The sequence below is a fragment of the Juglans regia genome, chromosome 2, assembly GCF_001411555.2.
Source record: "Juglans regia cultivar Chandler chromosome 2, Walnut 2.0, whole genome shotgun sequence".
Taxonomy (NCBI): domain Eukaryota; kingdom Viridiplantae; phylum Streptophyta; class Magnoliopsida; order Fagales; family Juglandaceae; genus Juglans; species Juglans regia.
Window position 1 is genome coordinate 6,858,627 of NC_049902.1, and position 18,513 is coordinate 6,877,139.

Below are 18,513 nucleotides of genomic sequence, written 5' to 3' on the forward strand. Positions count from 1 at the left end.
GTGAACATCCTTCTTGGTCGAGGATCATTAGATTCTTGGTCTCCTTTGTTTATGAAACACATTATCCGAATCTTATTCAAAAGCAATTTCCCGGACTATGTTCAAACCAATTTCTCATCCTTCTTGATAGTGGAGGAATACACGAAGGTCCAAGATACTTTAAACTCCAACACAAGTGGTTGAAATTAGAGGGCTTCATTGACTAAGTCAAACTGTGGTGGGCTTCCTATAAATTCCAAAGAAATCTAAGTTATCTTGGCATTGAAGGCATTGAATAAAGACTTGAAGAGCTAGAATGAATATATGTTTGGCAATGTGGAAGGCTAGAAGAACTCACTCTTGGAGGGACTTAAGAGATTTGAGAATATAGTGGAGGAAAGGGATCTAACAGAAACGGAAAGGGTTCATAAAACTCAAGTGTCTACAGAACTTGAGAGGATTTCTCTCTTGAAAGAGATATATTGGAGGCAAAAGTCAAGAGCCCTATGGTTGAAGGAGGTAGGGATTAATGTACCAAGTTCTTTCATCCAGTGGCTAACTTGCACAATAAGAACAATGCCATAGAGACGTTACTGGCAAATGGGGTGACTATCTCTAACCAATCTGAGGCCATAAATCACATTGTCAACTACTATTAGAATTTTTTCAAAATAATTTTCTTTATGACCGAGTTTAGATGGACTTACTTTTGATACTATCATTTCAGAAGAAGAATGATGGCTTGAAAGGCCTTTTGAGAAGATGGGGCCCAAAAAGTGTTAAAAAGCATGGTTGTTGGGTGATGTCTGGATGGCTTCACTATGGCATTCTTTCAAACTTGTTGGGAAGTGATCAAAGGTGATATTATAAGGGTTTTCCAAGAGTTCCATGAAAATGGAAGGTTAAAAAAAAGTCTCAATGCAACCTTCACTACTCTCATTCTAAAAGAACCGGATGTGGTTGAGGCTAAATATTATCGTCCCATTAGTTTGGTGAGTGGGACGTATATCATCTCAAAAATATTGGCAAATAGGTTAAGCATGGTGGTGGAGAAGTAATATCAAAGCCCTAAAATACCTTTGTAAAGGGGAGGCAAATACTTGATGTGATACTTATTTCCAATGAATGCTTGGATAGTGAACTCAAGTCAGAAGAGTCAGGGCTTCTTTTCAATCTAAATATGGAAAATGCCTATGATTGAGTCAATTAGAGCTTCTTACTCTATATGTTCAAGAGATGCGGCTTTGGGGTGGAATGGTGCTCATGGATCAAACATTGCATCTCTACTGCACACTTTTCTATCTTGATTAACCGCACACCAAGAGGTTTCTTCAAAGCTTACAGGAATTGAAACAAAGTAATCATCTATCTCCATTACCATTGTTTTCGTAATGTATGTATTTAGCAAAATGATCTTAGGTGTTGTGGAGTGTCGTTTTCTATCCAGTTTATCAATGGGAGAGGCTAATATTGGCTTTAATATATCTAATCTCTTATTCCAAGATGATTCCCTTTTATTTTGTGAGGCCAGCCATGAACATATTTGTACATTGATGGCTCTTCTTCTATGCTTTGAAGTCATTTTTGGCCTAAATGTCTGAACTTAGGAAAATCATACGTAGTTCCGATGGGGTAAGTTCACAATGTGGATAGTATGGCTTTCATTAGGGGATGTAAGATATCTAATCTACCAATGAAATATATTGGCCTCCCATTGCGTGCACAATATAAATCGATATCTATTTGGGAAGATGCCCTAGAAAAAAATAAAACAAAAACTTGCTAGTTGGAAGCGGAAGTACTTATCCAAATGTGGTAGAGTCACATGTATTAAAAGTACCTTCTCCAACTTACCAACATATTTCCTCTCATTATTTCCTCTTCCATCCAATGTATCTTACCGTATGAAAAAACTTCAATGGGATTTCCTATGGGGGGATGAATGATGTGTTCAAATTTCATCTAGTAAAATGGGCCACAGTTTGTTTCCCAATTTCAGAAGGAGGCCTGGGTGATCGAAACTTACAACTTTTTAATAAGGTTTTGTTGGGAAAATGACTTTGGAGATTTCCTACAGAATAAAGAGCCTTGTGGAGAACCGTTTTAGACTCAAAATATTGTAAAGTAATTATAAATTAGTTCTCAAATGAGGTGAGTGGACCATATGGGTGGAGCTCTTGAAGCACATCAAAAGATGATGGTCTAAATTCTACAGTTATAGTCGTTTTGAGGCGAGTGACGATTCTCGAATCAAATTCTAGCATGACACATAGTGTGGTGAAAGTGCACTCAAGGAAGTTTATCCATACTTCTATAGTATAGCGAGAATCAAGGAAGCCTCGATTACGAACCTCCTAGACCAATCTAGTAGTACTTCCCAATGGAATGTCACAATTTTTAGAGTTTTCCAAGATTGGGAAGTCAAAGTACTCGCTGAATTTTATAATCTAGTCTACTTTGTTCCTATGAGGGGTGGAGGTGAAGACAAGCATTTTTGGCAACCCCCAGCAAAAGGAAAGTTCACGTTCCGGCCCTTCTACCAATCCATTATATGCAAACCACAAATTTATTTTCGTGGAAGACTATTTGGGAGACAAAAACCCACTTAAAGACAACCTTTCTTGTATGGGTAGCTTCCTTGGGGAAGATCCTCGCTATCAACAACCTAAAAAAAGGTCGAATCATAGTCTTGGATTTGTGTTGTTTGTGCAAAAAGAATGGGAAATCCATTGATCATCTACTAATACATTATGAGATTGTCAAGATTTTGTAGATTGAATTTTTTTGCTAGGGTGGGTGTAGCTTGGGTGATACCAAGAAGTAGTTTCCTAGAGAGATCTCCAAGGCACTTCTCAGATTGCCACAATTTGGAAGATGGTTTCAATCTACTTATGGTTATATCTTTGGAGGGAGAGGAATGAGAGAAGTTTCGAAAATCAAACTTCTCTTGTGAGCGCCAATGACTGAAGTTAAAACTTTCTTTTTTAATACTTTATTTCATTGGTCGATTGTAATTGATTTTAATAACATGAACATTCATGAATTTCTTATATCATTAGAACACAACTTCTAGATGTTGCTCTCGTATATGACTCGTGTACCAAGCTTTTGCCTATCCTTATGATCAATATAAATCATATTTATCAATATAAAAAAGTTACAAAAAGTTGGTGATAATTTGGGGGAGAGGGGGATAATGATTTTCTGACTTTAAAAGAGATGATTATAAGAGTATAAGCGAGGAGTTAAAATACCTCGAAGGCAGTAGCCATATCTTAGATAGATAAATGAAGGGATTAGAGAAGAAGAAACAATATCAACCTGAGGATCTAAAAGACTTTTTTATAAATCGTTTGGATTTAGAGATGAGTTGATATGGTTTGTGAATAGTAGAATAAAATATTTTTAGAATATTATTTTTTAATATTATTATTGTTTTGGGATTTGAAAAAGTTAAATTGTTTATTATATTTTATGGAAATTTATAAAAAGTTGTATGATGAAAATGAAATGAGTTGAAATGGTTTGTGAATTCAAACAAGGCAGCACGGTCTACAAGACTTGTATTCTTCGAACAGTTCAATCTTAAACTAAGTAAAGACTAAAGGCAGGTTTGGAGGTGAGATGAGAATTTTGTGTTTTGTTTTAGTGTTTAAAATATTATATTTTAGTATTATTATTGTATTGGGATTTGAAAAAATTGAATTGGAATTTAAAAAAGTTGAATTGTTTATTATATTTTGTATGGGGATTTGAAAAATGTGTAATGATGAGATGAGATAAGATAAAAATTTTGTGTCTCATCCTACTCCCAAACCTGCCCTAATAATTGGAAATATTGTTTGGTTCAGAGGAAAATGAAAAAAAAAAAAACAAACAAACACCTAGAAGTATAAGGGTGAAACCAAAGGCCAAGTTTCATTAGGAATAGATCTATTTGCATAACGACTTGTAAGTTTCATTTATGCCAAGTTGCCTATTATTGGATGGAGAGGCGTGTGTTCCACACGCGCATGAAGTTTGGCAAAGAATGAAAAATCCAAAAAAAATTATCTTCAAAATAAGAGAAGAGATAACATGGCCAGCAAAATAGTCAGAGGCTACCCTGGTACAAAAAACTTGGTCAAAAGAAAACTATTGAAATAATTTTAAATAAAAGATGAAAATTAAATAAAATATTATTAAAATATTTTTTTTTAATATTTTTTTTTTTTTAAATTTAAAAAAATTATAATGATGAATTGTAATACTTTCTGAATCCAAATAGGCCTTAAATCACACAGTTTGGGTGCCGCACCAGCGACGAAGACCACATTCCAGTGTTTTTTGGCTGTTGATAGCGTAGTAGAGGGAGGGGCGATGATTTTAAGGTCTAATGGTATGGTATGTGTGGCATTTTGGTAGCCTCCAAGAAAAAAAGGAAGAAAAACTAGGGGGAGAGAGAGAGAGAGAGAGAGAGTAATGCCGCCTAGGTGTTGCTTTTCCGATGAGAGGGAGCTTGGTAGAGAGGTTTGTTCTATGTGACTGAGTTTTGCACAAGTCGTGTTGCTATGGAGATGTACAGAGACAAATGGCACGGAACTGAAAGCTAGCACTCAAAATACAGGATATTAGTGTGAACAAGGATGCTGTTCAGTGTACTAGAGTAGCTTGAGTACGTTTATATAAGACACCTAACCGAACAAAATCAATTTTTTTTTGCGCCATGAGCTTAAAGCTCCAGGTGAATTAATAGTTAGCACACGTACTCATATCCTACTCCATGTAGGAATTAACTTGACAAAAACGCTAGCATTTCTATTGAATTCTACATCCCCCAGAGTCTTGACCGCGGCGGACATTGCCATAGGCAGAAAGTTCAAGAAGATCCATGTCACGACCTGCAATTCAATTGATATCGCATTGAGGATTTTCAATTAGTGAATCACGTAGATCCCTTGAGGACTTCGGTGGATTTTACAGGGCTTAGGGGTACCTGAAACTCGGCAATAAGAACTTTTTTGAATGAGATCAGCTCTTGACATCCCAGTCCTATTTCCCTTTGATCGATTAACAGTTGCCTGCAAATTAAGAGATAAACGTTGGCTAACTTGAGTAAGTAAAGCAAATAAGAAACCATTCTTTGGGCTAGCAAGTGGCATCATAAACATATATGCATGTCAGCACAAAACTAAATCAAAGAGATACACTTTTCACGGTACAACTATCAGAGTGGAAAAAGTCTATTAGTTAAAGGGTGGGTGGAAAGTGTATTTTCCCTTAAAATGTATATTTGAAAGAGCAAGCCATCACAAAGTAATGATCCACAGACAGAGAGAGAGAGAGAGAGAGAGAGAGCTTGTGTCAGATGGTGGATTTCCTAATTTTTTTGGTCAGTAGACTGGTGTTTTCAACCTTTTTAAGCTTCTTCATTAAAAGAACTGCCCTTTTAACTTCAATCACCCAGGTAAATATTATAACTACACTCAATAGAATTTTTTCCCCCAGATATACCTTCAAAACTAATTTAAAGGTCAAAAACTTAAACCCCCCCACTTTCCTCCTGTTTTGCCTTCTGTTTCAAGGAAAATATTTCTCTTTTCTCATTAACAAAATACTTGGCTAAATGGCAACAATGATAAGCAGAAATTTACCAAATTCAGCAGTACAATGGCTGAAGTAAGGCTTGACCTATGATGTTTATGTATTCTGCATAAAAGCTGACTCTGGGCTTCTAACTAATTTTTTTTAATGTTAACTTGAATAATTAGATTTGCAAAAAAATGTGTATACTCAACTCCAACTTCGTAAAACATGAACACATATAGTATCTAGCATGCTCCATCAGTTTGATGAAGTACCTGAATAATCTTTCACCGTAACATTCTGCTGCACAACATGTGTAAACAATATGCCCAAAATTGCTGGATTTGAGGCAAAAGTACACAACAATGATAATTTAATAAAGGAGACAGGCAATATACCTGCAAAACCTGACAATTTTCAAGTGTGCTTTGTCCTCCCTGGAATTTGAAAGTAGTCAAACCAAACATCAGGCAGCAGTTAAAAAGAACAGAGATAAACAACACTTTTAAATACCCCAAGTAACAAAATAGAACAAACTGAAAACTGGAATCATGAACAGAAAGATGTGGTTCACACTTACAGCAACTTTTGGTACACAATGTAGACAGAGATAAACCTCGTTTAACAAAAATTCTCACTTCATTGATACTAACTAGGAATATCTTGCACTCAAGGATTACAAATTGATGGCTGAATTCTTGGTCATAATTGCCATCTCAAAAGTAGATGAAAAGGAGAGAACATCCATCTAGGCATTACCTATATATGAAAACCAACACGCTAATCTAGTACAAAATATAGTCAATAATTACATTGTTTCTGATCTATCATTTAAACTTAAAACTTATGAACTACCAAGTATATAGAATTGATAAGTTTGCATATATCTTAGCCATAAATAAGGAGAAAAAAATGGAAATCGTAACAGCAAATCAACTATAGTCTAAACACTTTTTTTTATAAGAACTATAGTCTAAAAACTTTACTAAAGCTTTAAGAACTCAATAACTGCTTAGTTACAGCACTTCATCCTTCAAGGCCCTCGAACAATACTTCCCTTAAAAAATGTCAATGTAAAATTATGGTGTTGGAAAATTCATCCTTGAACTTTGAAGGGCCATTCAAGATTCCTTTAGAGGAGCAGATAACGAATCCAGGGAAGGAAAATGAAAAAGATAGAAGAAGGAAACCCATGGAAAAAAAGTACGGAAAAACATCTCACACACAAACCAATTGAACAATACACATCATAAACAAATGCACCCTAAGCAGACCCTCAGTTTTCATAACCAAAGGAAACCCACTTCACAAAATTTCATCCGCGCACCAAAATAGATAAATAAATAAATAAAAAACACCCACTATGAAGTTCGAAATTCGTGTACCTTAGAGTAAGGCAAAATGTGGTCATAATCATGACAGAGACATCCCGGGCAACCCACTAGCTTCCGAAAGACGATGTTGCCGATGGCGTCTCGGCGCCAACGATCCGGGTCTCGGCCTCGAACCTTCTCGGACTTGTCCCAGCACTTCTGCTTCACACTAAAGGGGAAGTTCCGAGGGTTGGGTTCCGGGGAGATTTGGAGGTCTTCGAACAGAGTGGTGGCGTCTTCGGTGACGAGTTCACGGTCTAGGAGAGAGGTGGAAGGAGTGATTATTGATTTATTTGGACTAGAACCCGTTGAGATTGGATCGAGCCGAGGGGAGGAAAGTGTGGTTGGTGTCCTGTCCCTGAAGGGCGACGATGGGGAACTCCGGTTCCGGCTTCTCTTACCTTCTTTGGCTGTCCTCATTTTCACTTGAGAAATGAGACAGGCCGCAGAGTCTCTCTCACGAAAGAGTGTCGTTTTACGGGAACCATTAACCAAGCCGCTGCGGGACGGCGGGGCTATTATTATTATTATTTTTTTTTTTCTTTTTTTTTTATGAAGGAAAATGTTCGAAGAGCAGTCGTCCATTCAGATATTGACACGTAAGAAAATACAGAATAGTCTGATTTGATTTTATAAAAGAGATGAAATGATATGAGATTAGTTGAGATTAAAATTAAAAGTTAAATAAAATATTATTAGAATATATTTTTTTAATATTATTTTTATTTTAAGATTTGATAAAATTAAATTGTTTATTTTATTTTTGTAAAAATTTAATAAAATTGTAATGATTGGATGAGATGAGATGAAATGAACTGAGAGGTGTTGTGAAAACAAACGAGTCTTAAGTTAGCTAAACCTCACCGCACAGAATCACCATACGCAAGAGGCAGAAATCGTTGTTCTCTAACCTCTCTTCTTTTCATCTTCGTTTTCAAGCTTTAAAGTCTGTCTCTTTGCACCTCTACCAAGCCCACCGCCCAAGACCAAGCTCAGTTCCACCGCCACCATCTCAGTCCGACGCCGACCATCTATTGTCTAGGTTGATTTTTCAGACCACCTGACTCACACGAATTGAACACTATCTCACCCACATGTATTTCGCACCACCATCGGCTACACAGATTTCGCACCACCCCAGTCGGCAACTAACGATTTTTCATGGTCGAGAAATGTGACCTTGGTGTTGCTTAGGTAATTTTCACCATTCCTAATACTCAATCGGCATTCTAATATATTAGTCTATATCTGTTTGATTAAATGTCAATGAGAAGATGAAATTCGGAAATAAAGAGGCAAATGCATCGTCACTTTTCTCCTATTATCGTGCCAAGAAGACCTTTTCCATCACACATTGGCTTTTTCTTCAACACCTCCCTTCTCTCCTGTTTTCTTTTCTTCTGATGCATCATCGTTTTTTGCCTCTGTAGCTGCTGTAGTTTCAATTGCTTCCTTTGTTTCGGGCATCTCTTCTGTTTTCTCGTTGCATTTGAAGGTTGCTGGGAAAGGTGTACATTCAGTGCTGAGAGTTCATTTATTTTGTTCTATTCACTAGAGTTCATCAAATCTTAATGTGTTCCTGTGTATGTATGATCAATGATGAAAAGTCAACTTAAGGGGGAAGTTCAGGCCTGCCAAACTGTAATGTGAACATCTAGTCCAAAGGTTTGATGGGGAGTAAAGACCTTATATTTCGATGGGTAGTTAGGGATTTACCTTTCGAGTTCTTAAGATTGGTTGTCTAGTTATAAGTATTTGGTATGAAGTCAAAAGAACGTGGATGACTAGTTGCATTTTGCAAGCTCTCTTCAAAAACTCATACCATGCCGATTAAATTATTTGATTTAAAATTTCAATATAGTTAATGTGGTTGTTTTGAATAGCTATTGAATTTATAATGTGGTGGTTTTGCATGGAATGAACAAATCTCTTGCGATAAGTGTCATCGGGGATGAGTGTGGGGTCGAGATCTTCGTTTGGGTTGGGATGGAGTGGATGAAGAGAGGGAGGCATGGAAAACGAAGAAGTGGGGGAGGCACAAGAGGGGTGTATGGAGTTTTTGATCAGGTGTATGCAAATATAGAATAAACATAATAAACAACTTATGTGCCGCAAGGATATTGGAGGTTTGTTTAATGAGGGGAGCAGCCAGACCACTCCCGAGATATTCTCTTATGAGAATACCTGGTCGTATTTTGAATCGGATAAGCCTGAAAATGTAATTATCCCCAACACAGTTCATCCTATAGCCAAATCAACTTAATTAATTTTGCTCTTTGAAAATTTTAATTTTTTAAAATTAAAAAGAATAAGGATGCAAATAGAAGTCATTTTGCAATTGTGAACCGGATATTCATTCAATTAAAATAAATCTTGAATGAATAAATAGATCAAATCAAGAAAAAAAAATTAGAGGAGGTTTGGATAGTGAGTTGAGTTGAGTTAAGTTGAGATAAGATGATACAAGATTTGAAAGATGAATATAATATTGTTAAAATATTTTTAATATTATTTTTATTTTAAGATTGGAAAAAATTGAGTTGTTTATTATTCAATCTTTGTTTTTAGGATCATGCTACTCGACCCCATTTTATCAAATGTTTTACTAAATACTTTTCTATCTTTTTCACTTTTCAGTAGGACTTTGCAAAATTTTGAAAATTTGATTCCCATATCAAAGTCAGAGTTCTGATAAAACAGAATCAAAGTTGGATTTTTTTTTTTTTTTTTATAAAAGTTAGAGTCAGAGTAGGAGCCGGATTTAATGTTTGATCGACTCCACTCCAACTCTAACTCCAATTTTGACCTCCAACTCCGACTCTGATATTAGTAAATATAGGTTATAAAAATATATATTATTTATATATTGATCATATATATTCATATAAAAGTCTAGAACTTATGTAATTAAATTTAATACTATATTAGTATGTGATCATTATTAGAGAATAATATTAATAGACTAATAATCAATTATATGTATACACTACACATTATAGTATCTCTATCATACATATTATATATAGAGTAGATGAAACTTGACTAGTTAATAGTGAATCATATATCATGTGTAATGTATATATTGTAAGACTATCAATATATTATCTAGATTCTAATACAGTAGTATGTAACTAGAAAAATGATGGTCTGTAGTTGTATATATAGAACAATTGTTAATTGTTATAAACTATACATAACTCAAAACTAGTAAATTAGTAATTGTTAATTATCGATGATTCAATACTAACAATTAAATTTAGTATTTAAAAGAACTACAATAATCTGTTATCTTAAATAAAAAAAAATAAGGTTTAAACAAAAATTAAATTTAGGGTTTAAATTTGGGGTCTTAGGAGTTAGCTTGGGCTTTAGCTAGATGGTTGAATAATCTTTTTGTTTTTTCAGTTGATTTGGGAGTCCGAGACTCTAATTTGAATGATAGTATATTAAGAATAGCTTGCAGGATCTCTTGTATATTTAAGTCTTTTAGTTTTTTTTTTTTTTAATTTTCCATATTTTCTTACCATATGAAATATTTTTAGTTATATTTTTTATTATTTCATATCTAAAACCTTTTTTTTTTTTTGGTAATATTTTTAATAACATTGAAACTTGAAAGCCCAAAAACTATCTATTAATATAGAAAGTCTTATTTAAAAATGGCCTAAATATGGAGCCTAGCATATGTTTAAAAATGTAGGCTAAAATTTCGTGCTAAAAAAATTTCAAATCCGACTCCATTTTGTCTTAACGGAGACAGATCGGATTCTAGATAAGTTAAAGTCGAAGTCGTAGTTTGTATTTGAACTCTGAGAACTCCGATTAAGTCGAAATCGAAGTCAAATTTCTCGAATACCAACTCCGACTCATTCAATAATACTCAGCCCTACTTTTCAAGTATATTTTAGAATATGCCAAGATGTTGGTTTTTTTAATGTGTTCAGAAAATGTAACATGGGAATGGGCGTAGGAGTAAAGTTTACATCATACATGGACGTTCTGGATACAGCTCAAGCAATTTGATTAAGACAAAGGCAGCAGAAGCAGCCAGGGATGTTGTTACAGCTTAATTGAGTTGCAGTCCCTCTTTTGTTTGTAAAAAAGGCCTTCACTTTCCTCCGGCTTCGGAGAAAGATATGTTGGTCAGAAAGAAAGACCAGTTCAACACTTCAAAAATATTTCCATAAGGAGTACTATTCATGATTCATTTTATCATTATTCTTACATCATTTTATGATATGATATTAAATAATTAGAGATTATTTATCATTTAATGTCATATCCAAGACTATTGAAAAGATGACGATAAATAGATTTTTCCTTCCATAAGAGTTATTTTATTATCAAATTGACATTAAATCATACAATCCATATTGTATAGAGCACACCATCTATATCACTTAAATTGTAAGATTTGATTTATAAGATTCAAATTTTAAAATTTCTTTTTTAAATCAAGTCATGCCATAAAAACATTTTATTAGATGTGTTCTGCAATTCTTGTTTCCACAAAAACATTAGACCATATTTGGATACTTAGAATATCTCAGCATATCTATGAATAATAGTGAAATAGTTTAAGTTAAGATATTTTATTAGATTTTTGAAAATAAGAGGAAAAAAAAATTGAATAAAAATATTATAAAATTAAAAAATTGTTTGAATATTATTTTTATTTTAAAATTTGAAAAAGTTATATTATTTTTTATGTTTTGTTTGGTAAAGTGGTAATGATTAGGGATGATTAGATGAAAAAGTTAAATAATTGAAATTAAAAATTATTTTATATTTGAGTGATATTTGTGAAGTAAATATACGAGAATTAGTCGGGCTACTTTGCCTCCCAGAGTAGCCAGCTCGGTTTGACCGCTAGTTGTTTTACAATCATTTATTTTTTATTTTTCTATTCACATTTTTTTAATATTTTTAAAAAATAAAAAAAGATATATCAATACACTTAAAATTACTTTTTTAATCATTAAATAAAATTTTTTTTAACCGAGCAGTCAAATAAAGTGGTAACCTCCACACATCACCTTTTTTTTAAATCTTTATATTTTTTAATATTTTTTTAAAATTGTTTTTGAGTTTATTCTTTTTAAAATAATTTTATTTTTCTATTCATTATTCATATATTAAAAATTTGATGAAAGAAAAAAATAATAAAATTTAAAAAATATGTGGTATGTGAAAGATGGGAGGTTGTGTAAATTTTTTCTTTTTTCAATAGGAGAATAGTTGTGACTTATAGCACCTACCTAAGTTTTTTCTACAGTATTTAAAAGTGCGTTTGAAAATGTCTACAAATAGAAAGCTATTAGAGCACTCTCATTGGAATAGCTAAATTAAAGTACATTTTTGATGAATGTAAGATGAATTTAACTTTTAACTATTCCATTTATATAAATCTCCACATTGGAATAGCCATTTTTTCATTATATGACAATAAAATAATATAAGATGAATTTAATTTTAACTATTCACATCAAATCTCCAAATTGAATTATCCATTTATTCATTATATAGTAATGAGTAATTAATAATTTTGAAAATTTTTTAATTTTTTAATTTTTTTAATTATGAATTTATTTTATTTTATCATATTTTACTATTTATAATATTATATATTAATTTGTAATTGTATTCTAATTATATTTTTTCAATTGTCATTTAAAATGGAGAGAGAAATAATTAATATTAAAAGGAAAGAGAAAGAAATAATATAAAAAGAATTTGATGAATGAATAGTGTGTTCCAAATTTAGAAATTAGTTTGGATATTACTGTAGCTATATTCTAAATATTTGGAATATAGCTAATTCAATGTGAGTAATTTATCTACCTAATAGCTAAATTCTCATTGGATTTAGCTTTTAGCTAATCCAATGAGAATGCTCTTAAAGATGATGTAAAGTTCAAATTTTATTTTATGAAAATTGATGTCAGCTAAAAAATATTCAAAATTGATTTCCACGATATATTATGGTATTAGAACAATTTGTTGAATCTATTCTTCAAATATTTTTTTTTCCTGGATAATGAGACAGTTTTGAGATTGATTTTTCAAAATTTCAATTGAACTTGAGTTTTTTTTTTTTTGATAACGAGAATCTTAAATACAGAGATAAAGGCAAAATGAGAATCTTTATAAATCTTGAAAGAACTATTTCATCCTACACAAAGAAAAAATCTACATAATCTCTTATTATTCATACAATCTTCACACATTACATTTTTTTTAATTTTTATTATTATTTTTTTTATAAAAAATTTAATAGATGAATATTAAATATAAGAATTGAATTAGTTTAAAAAAAATAAATTCAAAAAAAAATTAAAATTTTAAAAAGTGTGGTGCGTGAAAATTAAGAGGTTGCGCTGCATTGTTCTTACACAAAATGTGTCACGTCAATGGTAGGTACAGCAAACACGCATGCGACACCAAAACGCTTGGTTCCACACGGAAATTTCTCTACAGTTTACGTTTTCTTTCGTCACGGAAACGGCCGACGACTTTCCAAGTCTTCCTGGAATTTGAACATTATTTTCCAGGAAAACAAATTACTTGGAAGTTTCTGCACTTATGAATCGTGACGCCATAAGAAACATTAAAGAAAACTCGAGAGCAGCTAAATTTCCACACCATAGGGCATAGTGTGGAAACTCGAGGCAGTAAGTTTCCGTACCTTTTCCGAAAGGACTTGGAAACCTCTATATATTTATATGTATGCATAGCGTTCCTCATTTTAAGCCACCTTCTGCACTTGCTTGTCCACTTAAATGGGGAATACTGTGGAAGATAAAGCAGCCAGCCCCATTTCGCTTGTTGCCATTCTTTTATGTCGGAGAGTACTACTGGATTGGATCCTAATATTTGAAGACTTTTACTCAAGGTTTCTGGGTGTAATCCAATTCTTCACATACTTTCTTCATCGTGTATGGAAAGTTTGTGTTGAATGTACAACCACATGTGCAGAAGCTCCAACTCAGAAACTTTCCAGCAATGGAAATGGTACAGAATCATCGACCCCAAAACTATTTTCTTGGGAAAATGTTGATGATGATAATAAATTGTCCATTGGAGAAGTGAAAATGATGATGGAGAAACTGGGAACCTCATGTGACGTAGAGGATCATGAGAATTATGCAGCACTGTTTGAGGAGGAGCCAAGCCCAGAGGAAGTGAAAGAAGCTTTTGATATGTTCGATGAAAACAATGATGGGTTCATTGATGCAGGGGAGTTGGAAAAAGTCCTCTCCACTCTGGGAATCTTGGACCATTTGGAAGCAGATCAATGCCAAAGGATGATCAGTGTGTTTGATGAAAATGCAGATGGACGGATCGATTTCAATGAATTTGTTAAGCTGCTGGAGTACAGCTTCTGCTGACATCCAAGCAGTCACCAATCAAAAAAAAAAAAAGAGCCAGTAGAACCCTGCATATGCATCCTTTGGTAAGTGCAAGCACACACCAAAAAAAAAAAAAAAAAAAGAGAGAGAGAGAGTGCTTTGGAGTGTTTTCATTTACAGGAGTGTTTTCAAAATGGTTTTTTTAAGGCATTTTGGGGTATTGCATAGTTTGGGGATGTTTTGAAAACTGTTTTGTGAAATGTTTTTAGTGGAGTGTTTTGAGGAAAAAAAAGGGTCTTTTGTGCAATGTTTCCTCCAGAGTTTGTGAAATGTTTTTTGTGAAAACAAATGGTGAAGGGATCTCCAACCACAACATGCGGCGGCCTTGGAGAGACCTCCGCGGACCCCCTCGACGAATATCTCTCCCTCCATGCGGTGGGCTCAAATTCAATGTAGTGGTTGGACACAATCTACCCTATCTCACAGCCCACCGCCGGCAGAGAGGAGGTGTTTCCCCTTCACAGCTCACACACACACTCTATTTGCTACATCTTGAATAAAATCTGTGTTTGAGAATTTAGTTTGAAAAATTATTTTGGCAGGTCAGTAAAGGAAAACCATTCTCAAAACAAGACCTGTTTCTTAGTGTATGTATATCTTCTGTATCTTCTCAATAATCAAGTTTTTAGAGCTTTAGATTTATGTATCATTACTACAAGTTTGTGATTACTCAATTTAAAGTCTGAATAATATGCCAGATTTGCAGCACACATCTTCCAAATGTTGCCTACACTTGCTTATCTTCTTATGTCGTTGCCTTCAACTTTCCAGGGCTTGGTTCAAATGGGAACATCTTGCCATTTGAAAAACTCTATATTTTAGCACATCAAGGCACACTGGCGATGTGGAGGATAACTAATAACTAGAGTCATAACTCTTTTTTTTTTTGTTTTTTAATGGCTTGTTTGGATACAGAAATCATCTTACCTCATCTCATATCATTTCATCATTACAATTTTTTTAAATTTCTATATAAAATATAATAAACAATTCAATTTTTTCAAATATCAAAATAATAATAATATTAAAAAATAATATTTTAATAATATTTTATTTAACTCATCTAAAACTATCTCATCTTATCTCACTATCCAATCGAGCCATTTAAAAGAGGTCTCACAGCAAGTGATGTATTGACACACCAGACTTGCAAATAAGATACCTCTTTGGCAAATACCTAAAAACTAGTGCTCTATGTCATTTTCATCGAAATAAATAGCAATGTGAGAGAACAAATCTCTTTAAGATCTTATCTGAACTAGAGGACTTTAGGTGCAAGGGTGGTAAACATACGAAATGGGATCAACAACATTCCTTGCCGCCCATGTGAATTTTTCAAATAATATTAATTGTTTGAATTCAAAATCCATCTCAATTATTTCAATTCATTTCATCTCATAATTACAACTTTCTCAAATTTTCACATAAAATATAATAAACAATTTAACTTTTTCAAATTCTAAAACAACTTTCTCAAATTTTTACACAAAATATAATAAATAATTTAACTTTTATTTTACTATTCACAAACCATCTCAACCCATCTTAACTCATCTTTGAATCCAAACCACTCAACAAATATTGTAGGACTCATTTCACGTTTCTATCTCCTACTTATTTAAGGTCCTTAAATTCAGACAATCTGTCGTTTGTATTCACAGTCCATCTTAACTCATCTAAACTCATCTTACTACTATTCAGCAACTTTAACTCACAAATCGCACTATTATTTACAATTCATCTCATTATTATTCACAACTCATCTCAACTCATATCAATTCATCTTTAAATCCAAACGACACCGAGAATCTTGATCGTATCGATTAAACAACACCCTACTATTAAATGGCAGGATGACCTTGTTCTTATTTCTCATATGAAAAGCCACCAGGCTTCAACAGGAAATCTCATGCACAAAAAATGGGGACATATTTTCCCTCTCATGAGAACAACAACAGAAAACAATAGAAAATTTGCTAAAAGGGCAGCATTAATCTACTAAAGATAGCTTTCCAACTGATATGAGGAAGTCTCTACACAATTACTCTTCACAAGACTCAGGCCAGTCTTCAGTTCAATAGTTCCACAAAAATAGATAGTTCTGGGTTCATAACTTAAAAGTGGAAAATACTGAATTCTGTATCCAATGAAGCAATTCATAGAGGAACCAACAAACACCACTAGTCTCTAATTCTTAAGGCGAAAATAATGTTAGAACTCTCATAGCTTTCGATTCAATTTCAGTTCTCTTTAATTTTATGTTCAACAACATCGAAAATTATTGTAACGATTTGGCCAATAACTTTAAGGTCGAAATATTGAAATTTTATATTGAGCTTAAATTATAATTAATGGGTCATATTTGATAAGTTTACGAGCGATAAATTATTGAGATTGATTAGAAATTTTAATTAGACTTAATAATTAAGTTAAATCCTATTTATTATTTATTGAACGAGTTAGACTTATTTTATAATTTAAATATCGATCATTAGAAGTTTATTTCAATTTAAAATCATTACTGATTGAAGTTCCATATGCAGTCTCAGTTACTGCCAATCCAACATTGAATGAACTACTAGATCATATTTTTTTTAATTCAAACTCTTTTCTTAGATGATTACGACTGCGTATTCAACAAATTAGTGTTACTATATGTATTAATTGAGTCTAACTTAAACTGGTCGTCATCATCTTCCAAATCTCTCTATTCTACGCGTTATTTGAAAAAAATCATAAACCTCCCAGTTCAACACCATGATCGATTTTGTGTCAAAATTTTTAAGAAATAACACTACAAGATAAGTAGTTTGATCATAAATTAGGATTAACATATATTACCTAATTATATATATTATTATTGAAGCCAGTTATTTGGAAGCCGGTGTTTACGTACCACGCATGTCATAATATTTACAAGCACATCATTCATCATGTTTCATTCTGCATCTTATAGTTATATGTGTATTATGCATTTCACGTTATCTAAGACATATAATTTTTTATAAGATCAAGTGTGAGATAAGTTCATAACAGTTAATCAGATGACAATTCATCTACATGATACAAATGTGAATTTATAGGTGTACGTGCAAGCCATAGGCCTAAGGATGGTCCACTATAGTATGATAGAATATTATTTGCCTAGTTCAACAAGACTCAGACCTCGTTAGATTGAGAAACGATCTCAATTCATCTCATCTCATTATTACAACTTTATTAAATTTTTATACAAAATATAATAAATAATTTAACTTTTTTAAAATTTAAAATTTAAAATAATATTTTAATAATATTTACATAACTTTTAATTTTTTATTTCAACTTACTGTCGAAATCATAGCTCAGCCTAATTAAAAGGACATCTTGGAGAAAACATCGTAAATAAATGGGTTTTCGGGAAGGCTAAAAACAAAAGAAATAAAAGAACAAAAATTCTACAAGCCCCGTTATAAAGCACACCCTCCGCATAAACTTTTATGAAAGGTCTATTTCACCCTCATTTAAATACTTCCTTTCTGACTTGCCTGCCCTTCCACGGCTGAAGAACTAACTATCCACTTTCTCCCATCTCCTTCCTCCAGAGGCTCACCCACAACGAAACAATTACGTTGCTCAGGTCACGCAACTAAGCTCAGGCATTAATGTTCACTTGTTTTTCCCAGTTCTCGCATCCCTTTTCTCCTTTTCCCCTTAACATTTGTGAACAGGGATTTTTATTTTATACTAACGGGTTTTGCTTGGAGAACCAGATTTTTTCTGAGCCAGTCAGTGTTTCGATAACTTGAGTGTTCGGAGTGAAGGAATTCTGGTTGGTTGATATTGCTTGGTTTTGTCGAGTTGGGTTTTTTGGATTTATTGATTCTTAGAGACTATTCATGCAATTAAAAATCTGGCTTTTAGAATTTTCATCGAAAGAGGGATAGACAGTGGCTTCTTTCCACGCCAGACAAATTTTTAGCTTTGGAATTGGTTCTATCAGGCTTGAAGATTCGATCTTTGCACATTCATCTGTGTATCTTCCCCACACGAAAAGAAACTCTGTTTCTAACGCCCATATTCAATATTATTTGTCAGCCAAAAACACTCTGTCGGGGTAGGGCAAAAATCCAGCATTACAGAGATCGGAGAGAGGGTTCGAACTTCGAACTCCGAACTCAATAAGACAAGAAAGAACTATAAGGAAG

The 18,513-nt window shown here is 33.1% G+C and overlaps 2 protein-coding genes across 2 annotated transcripts; one reads left to right on the forward strand and one right to left on the reverse strand.

Annotated features, from left to right (window-relative positions):
- Positions 1 to 4,550: 4,550 nt before the first annotated feature.
- Positions 4,551 to 7,416, reverse strand: LOC108995416. Its single transcript, XM_018970989.2, has 4 exons — positions 6,930 to 7,416; positions 5,943 to 5,981; positions 4,955 to 5,039; positions 4,551 to 4,859 (listed from the first exon to the last, which is right to left on the reverse strand). The coding sequence occupies exons 1-4, from the start codon at positions 7,335 to 7,337 to the stop codon at positions 4,777 to 4,779; spliced, it is 615 nt and encodes a 204-aa protein (XP_018826534.1). The 5' UTR covers positions 7,338 to 7,416; the 3' UTR covers positions 4,551 to 4,776.
- A 6,246-nt stretch (positions 7,417 to 13,662) lies between these two features.
- On the forward strand, positions 13,663 to 15,034 carry LOC108995426 (probable calcium-binding protein CML47). Its single transcript, XM_035687554.1, has one exon. It carries the CDS (start codon positions 13,697 to 13,699, stop codon positions 14,303 to 14,305), a length of 609 nt encoding a protein of 202 aa, XP_035543447.1. The 5' UTR covers positions 13,663 to 13,696; the 3' UTR covers positions 14,306 to 15,034.
- The last annotated feature ends 3,479 nt before the right edge of the window (positions 15,035 to 18,513 follow it).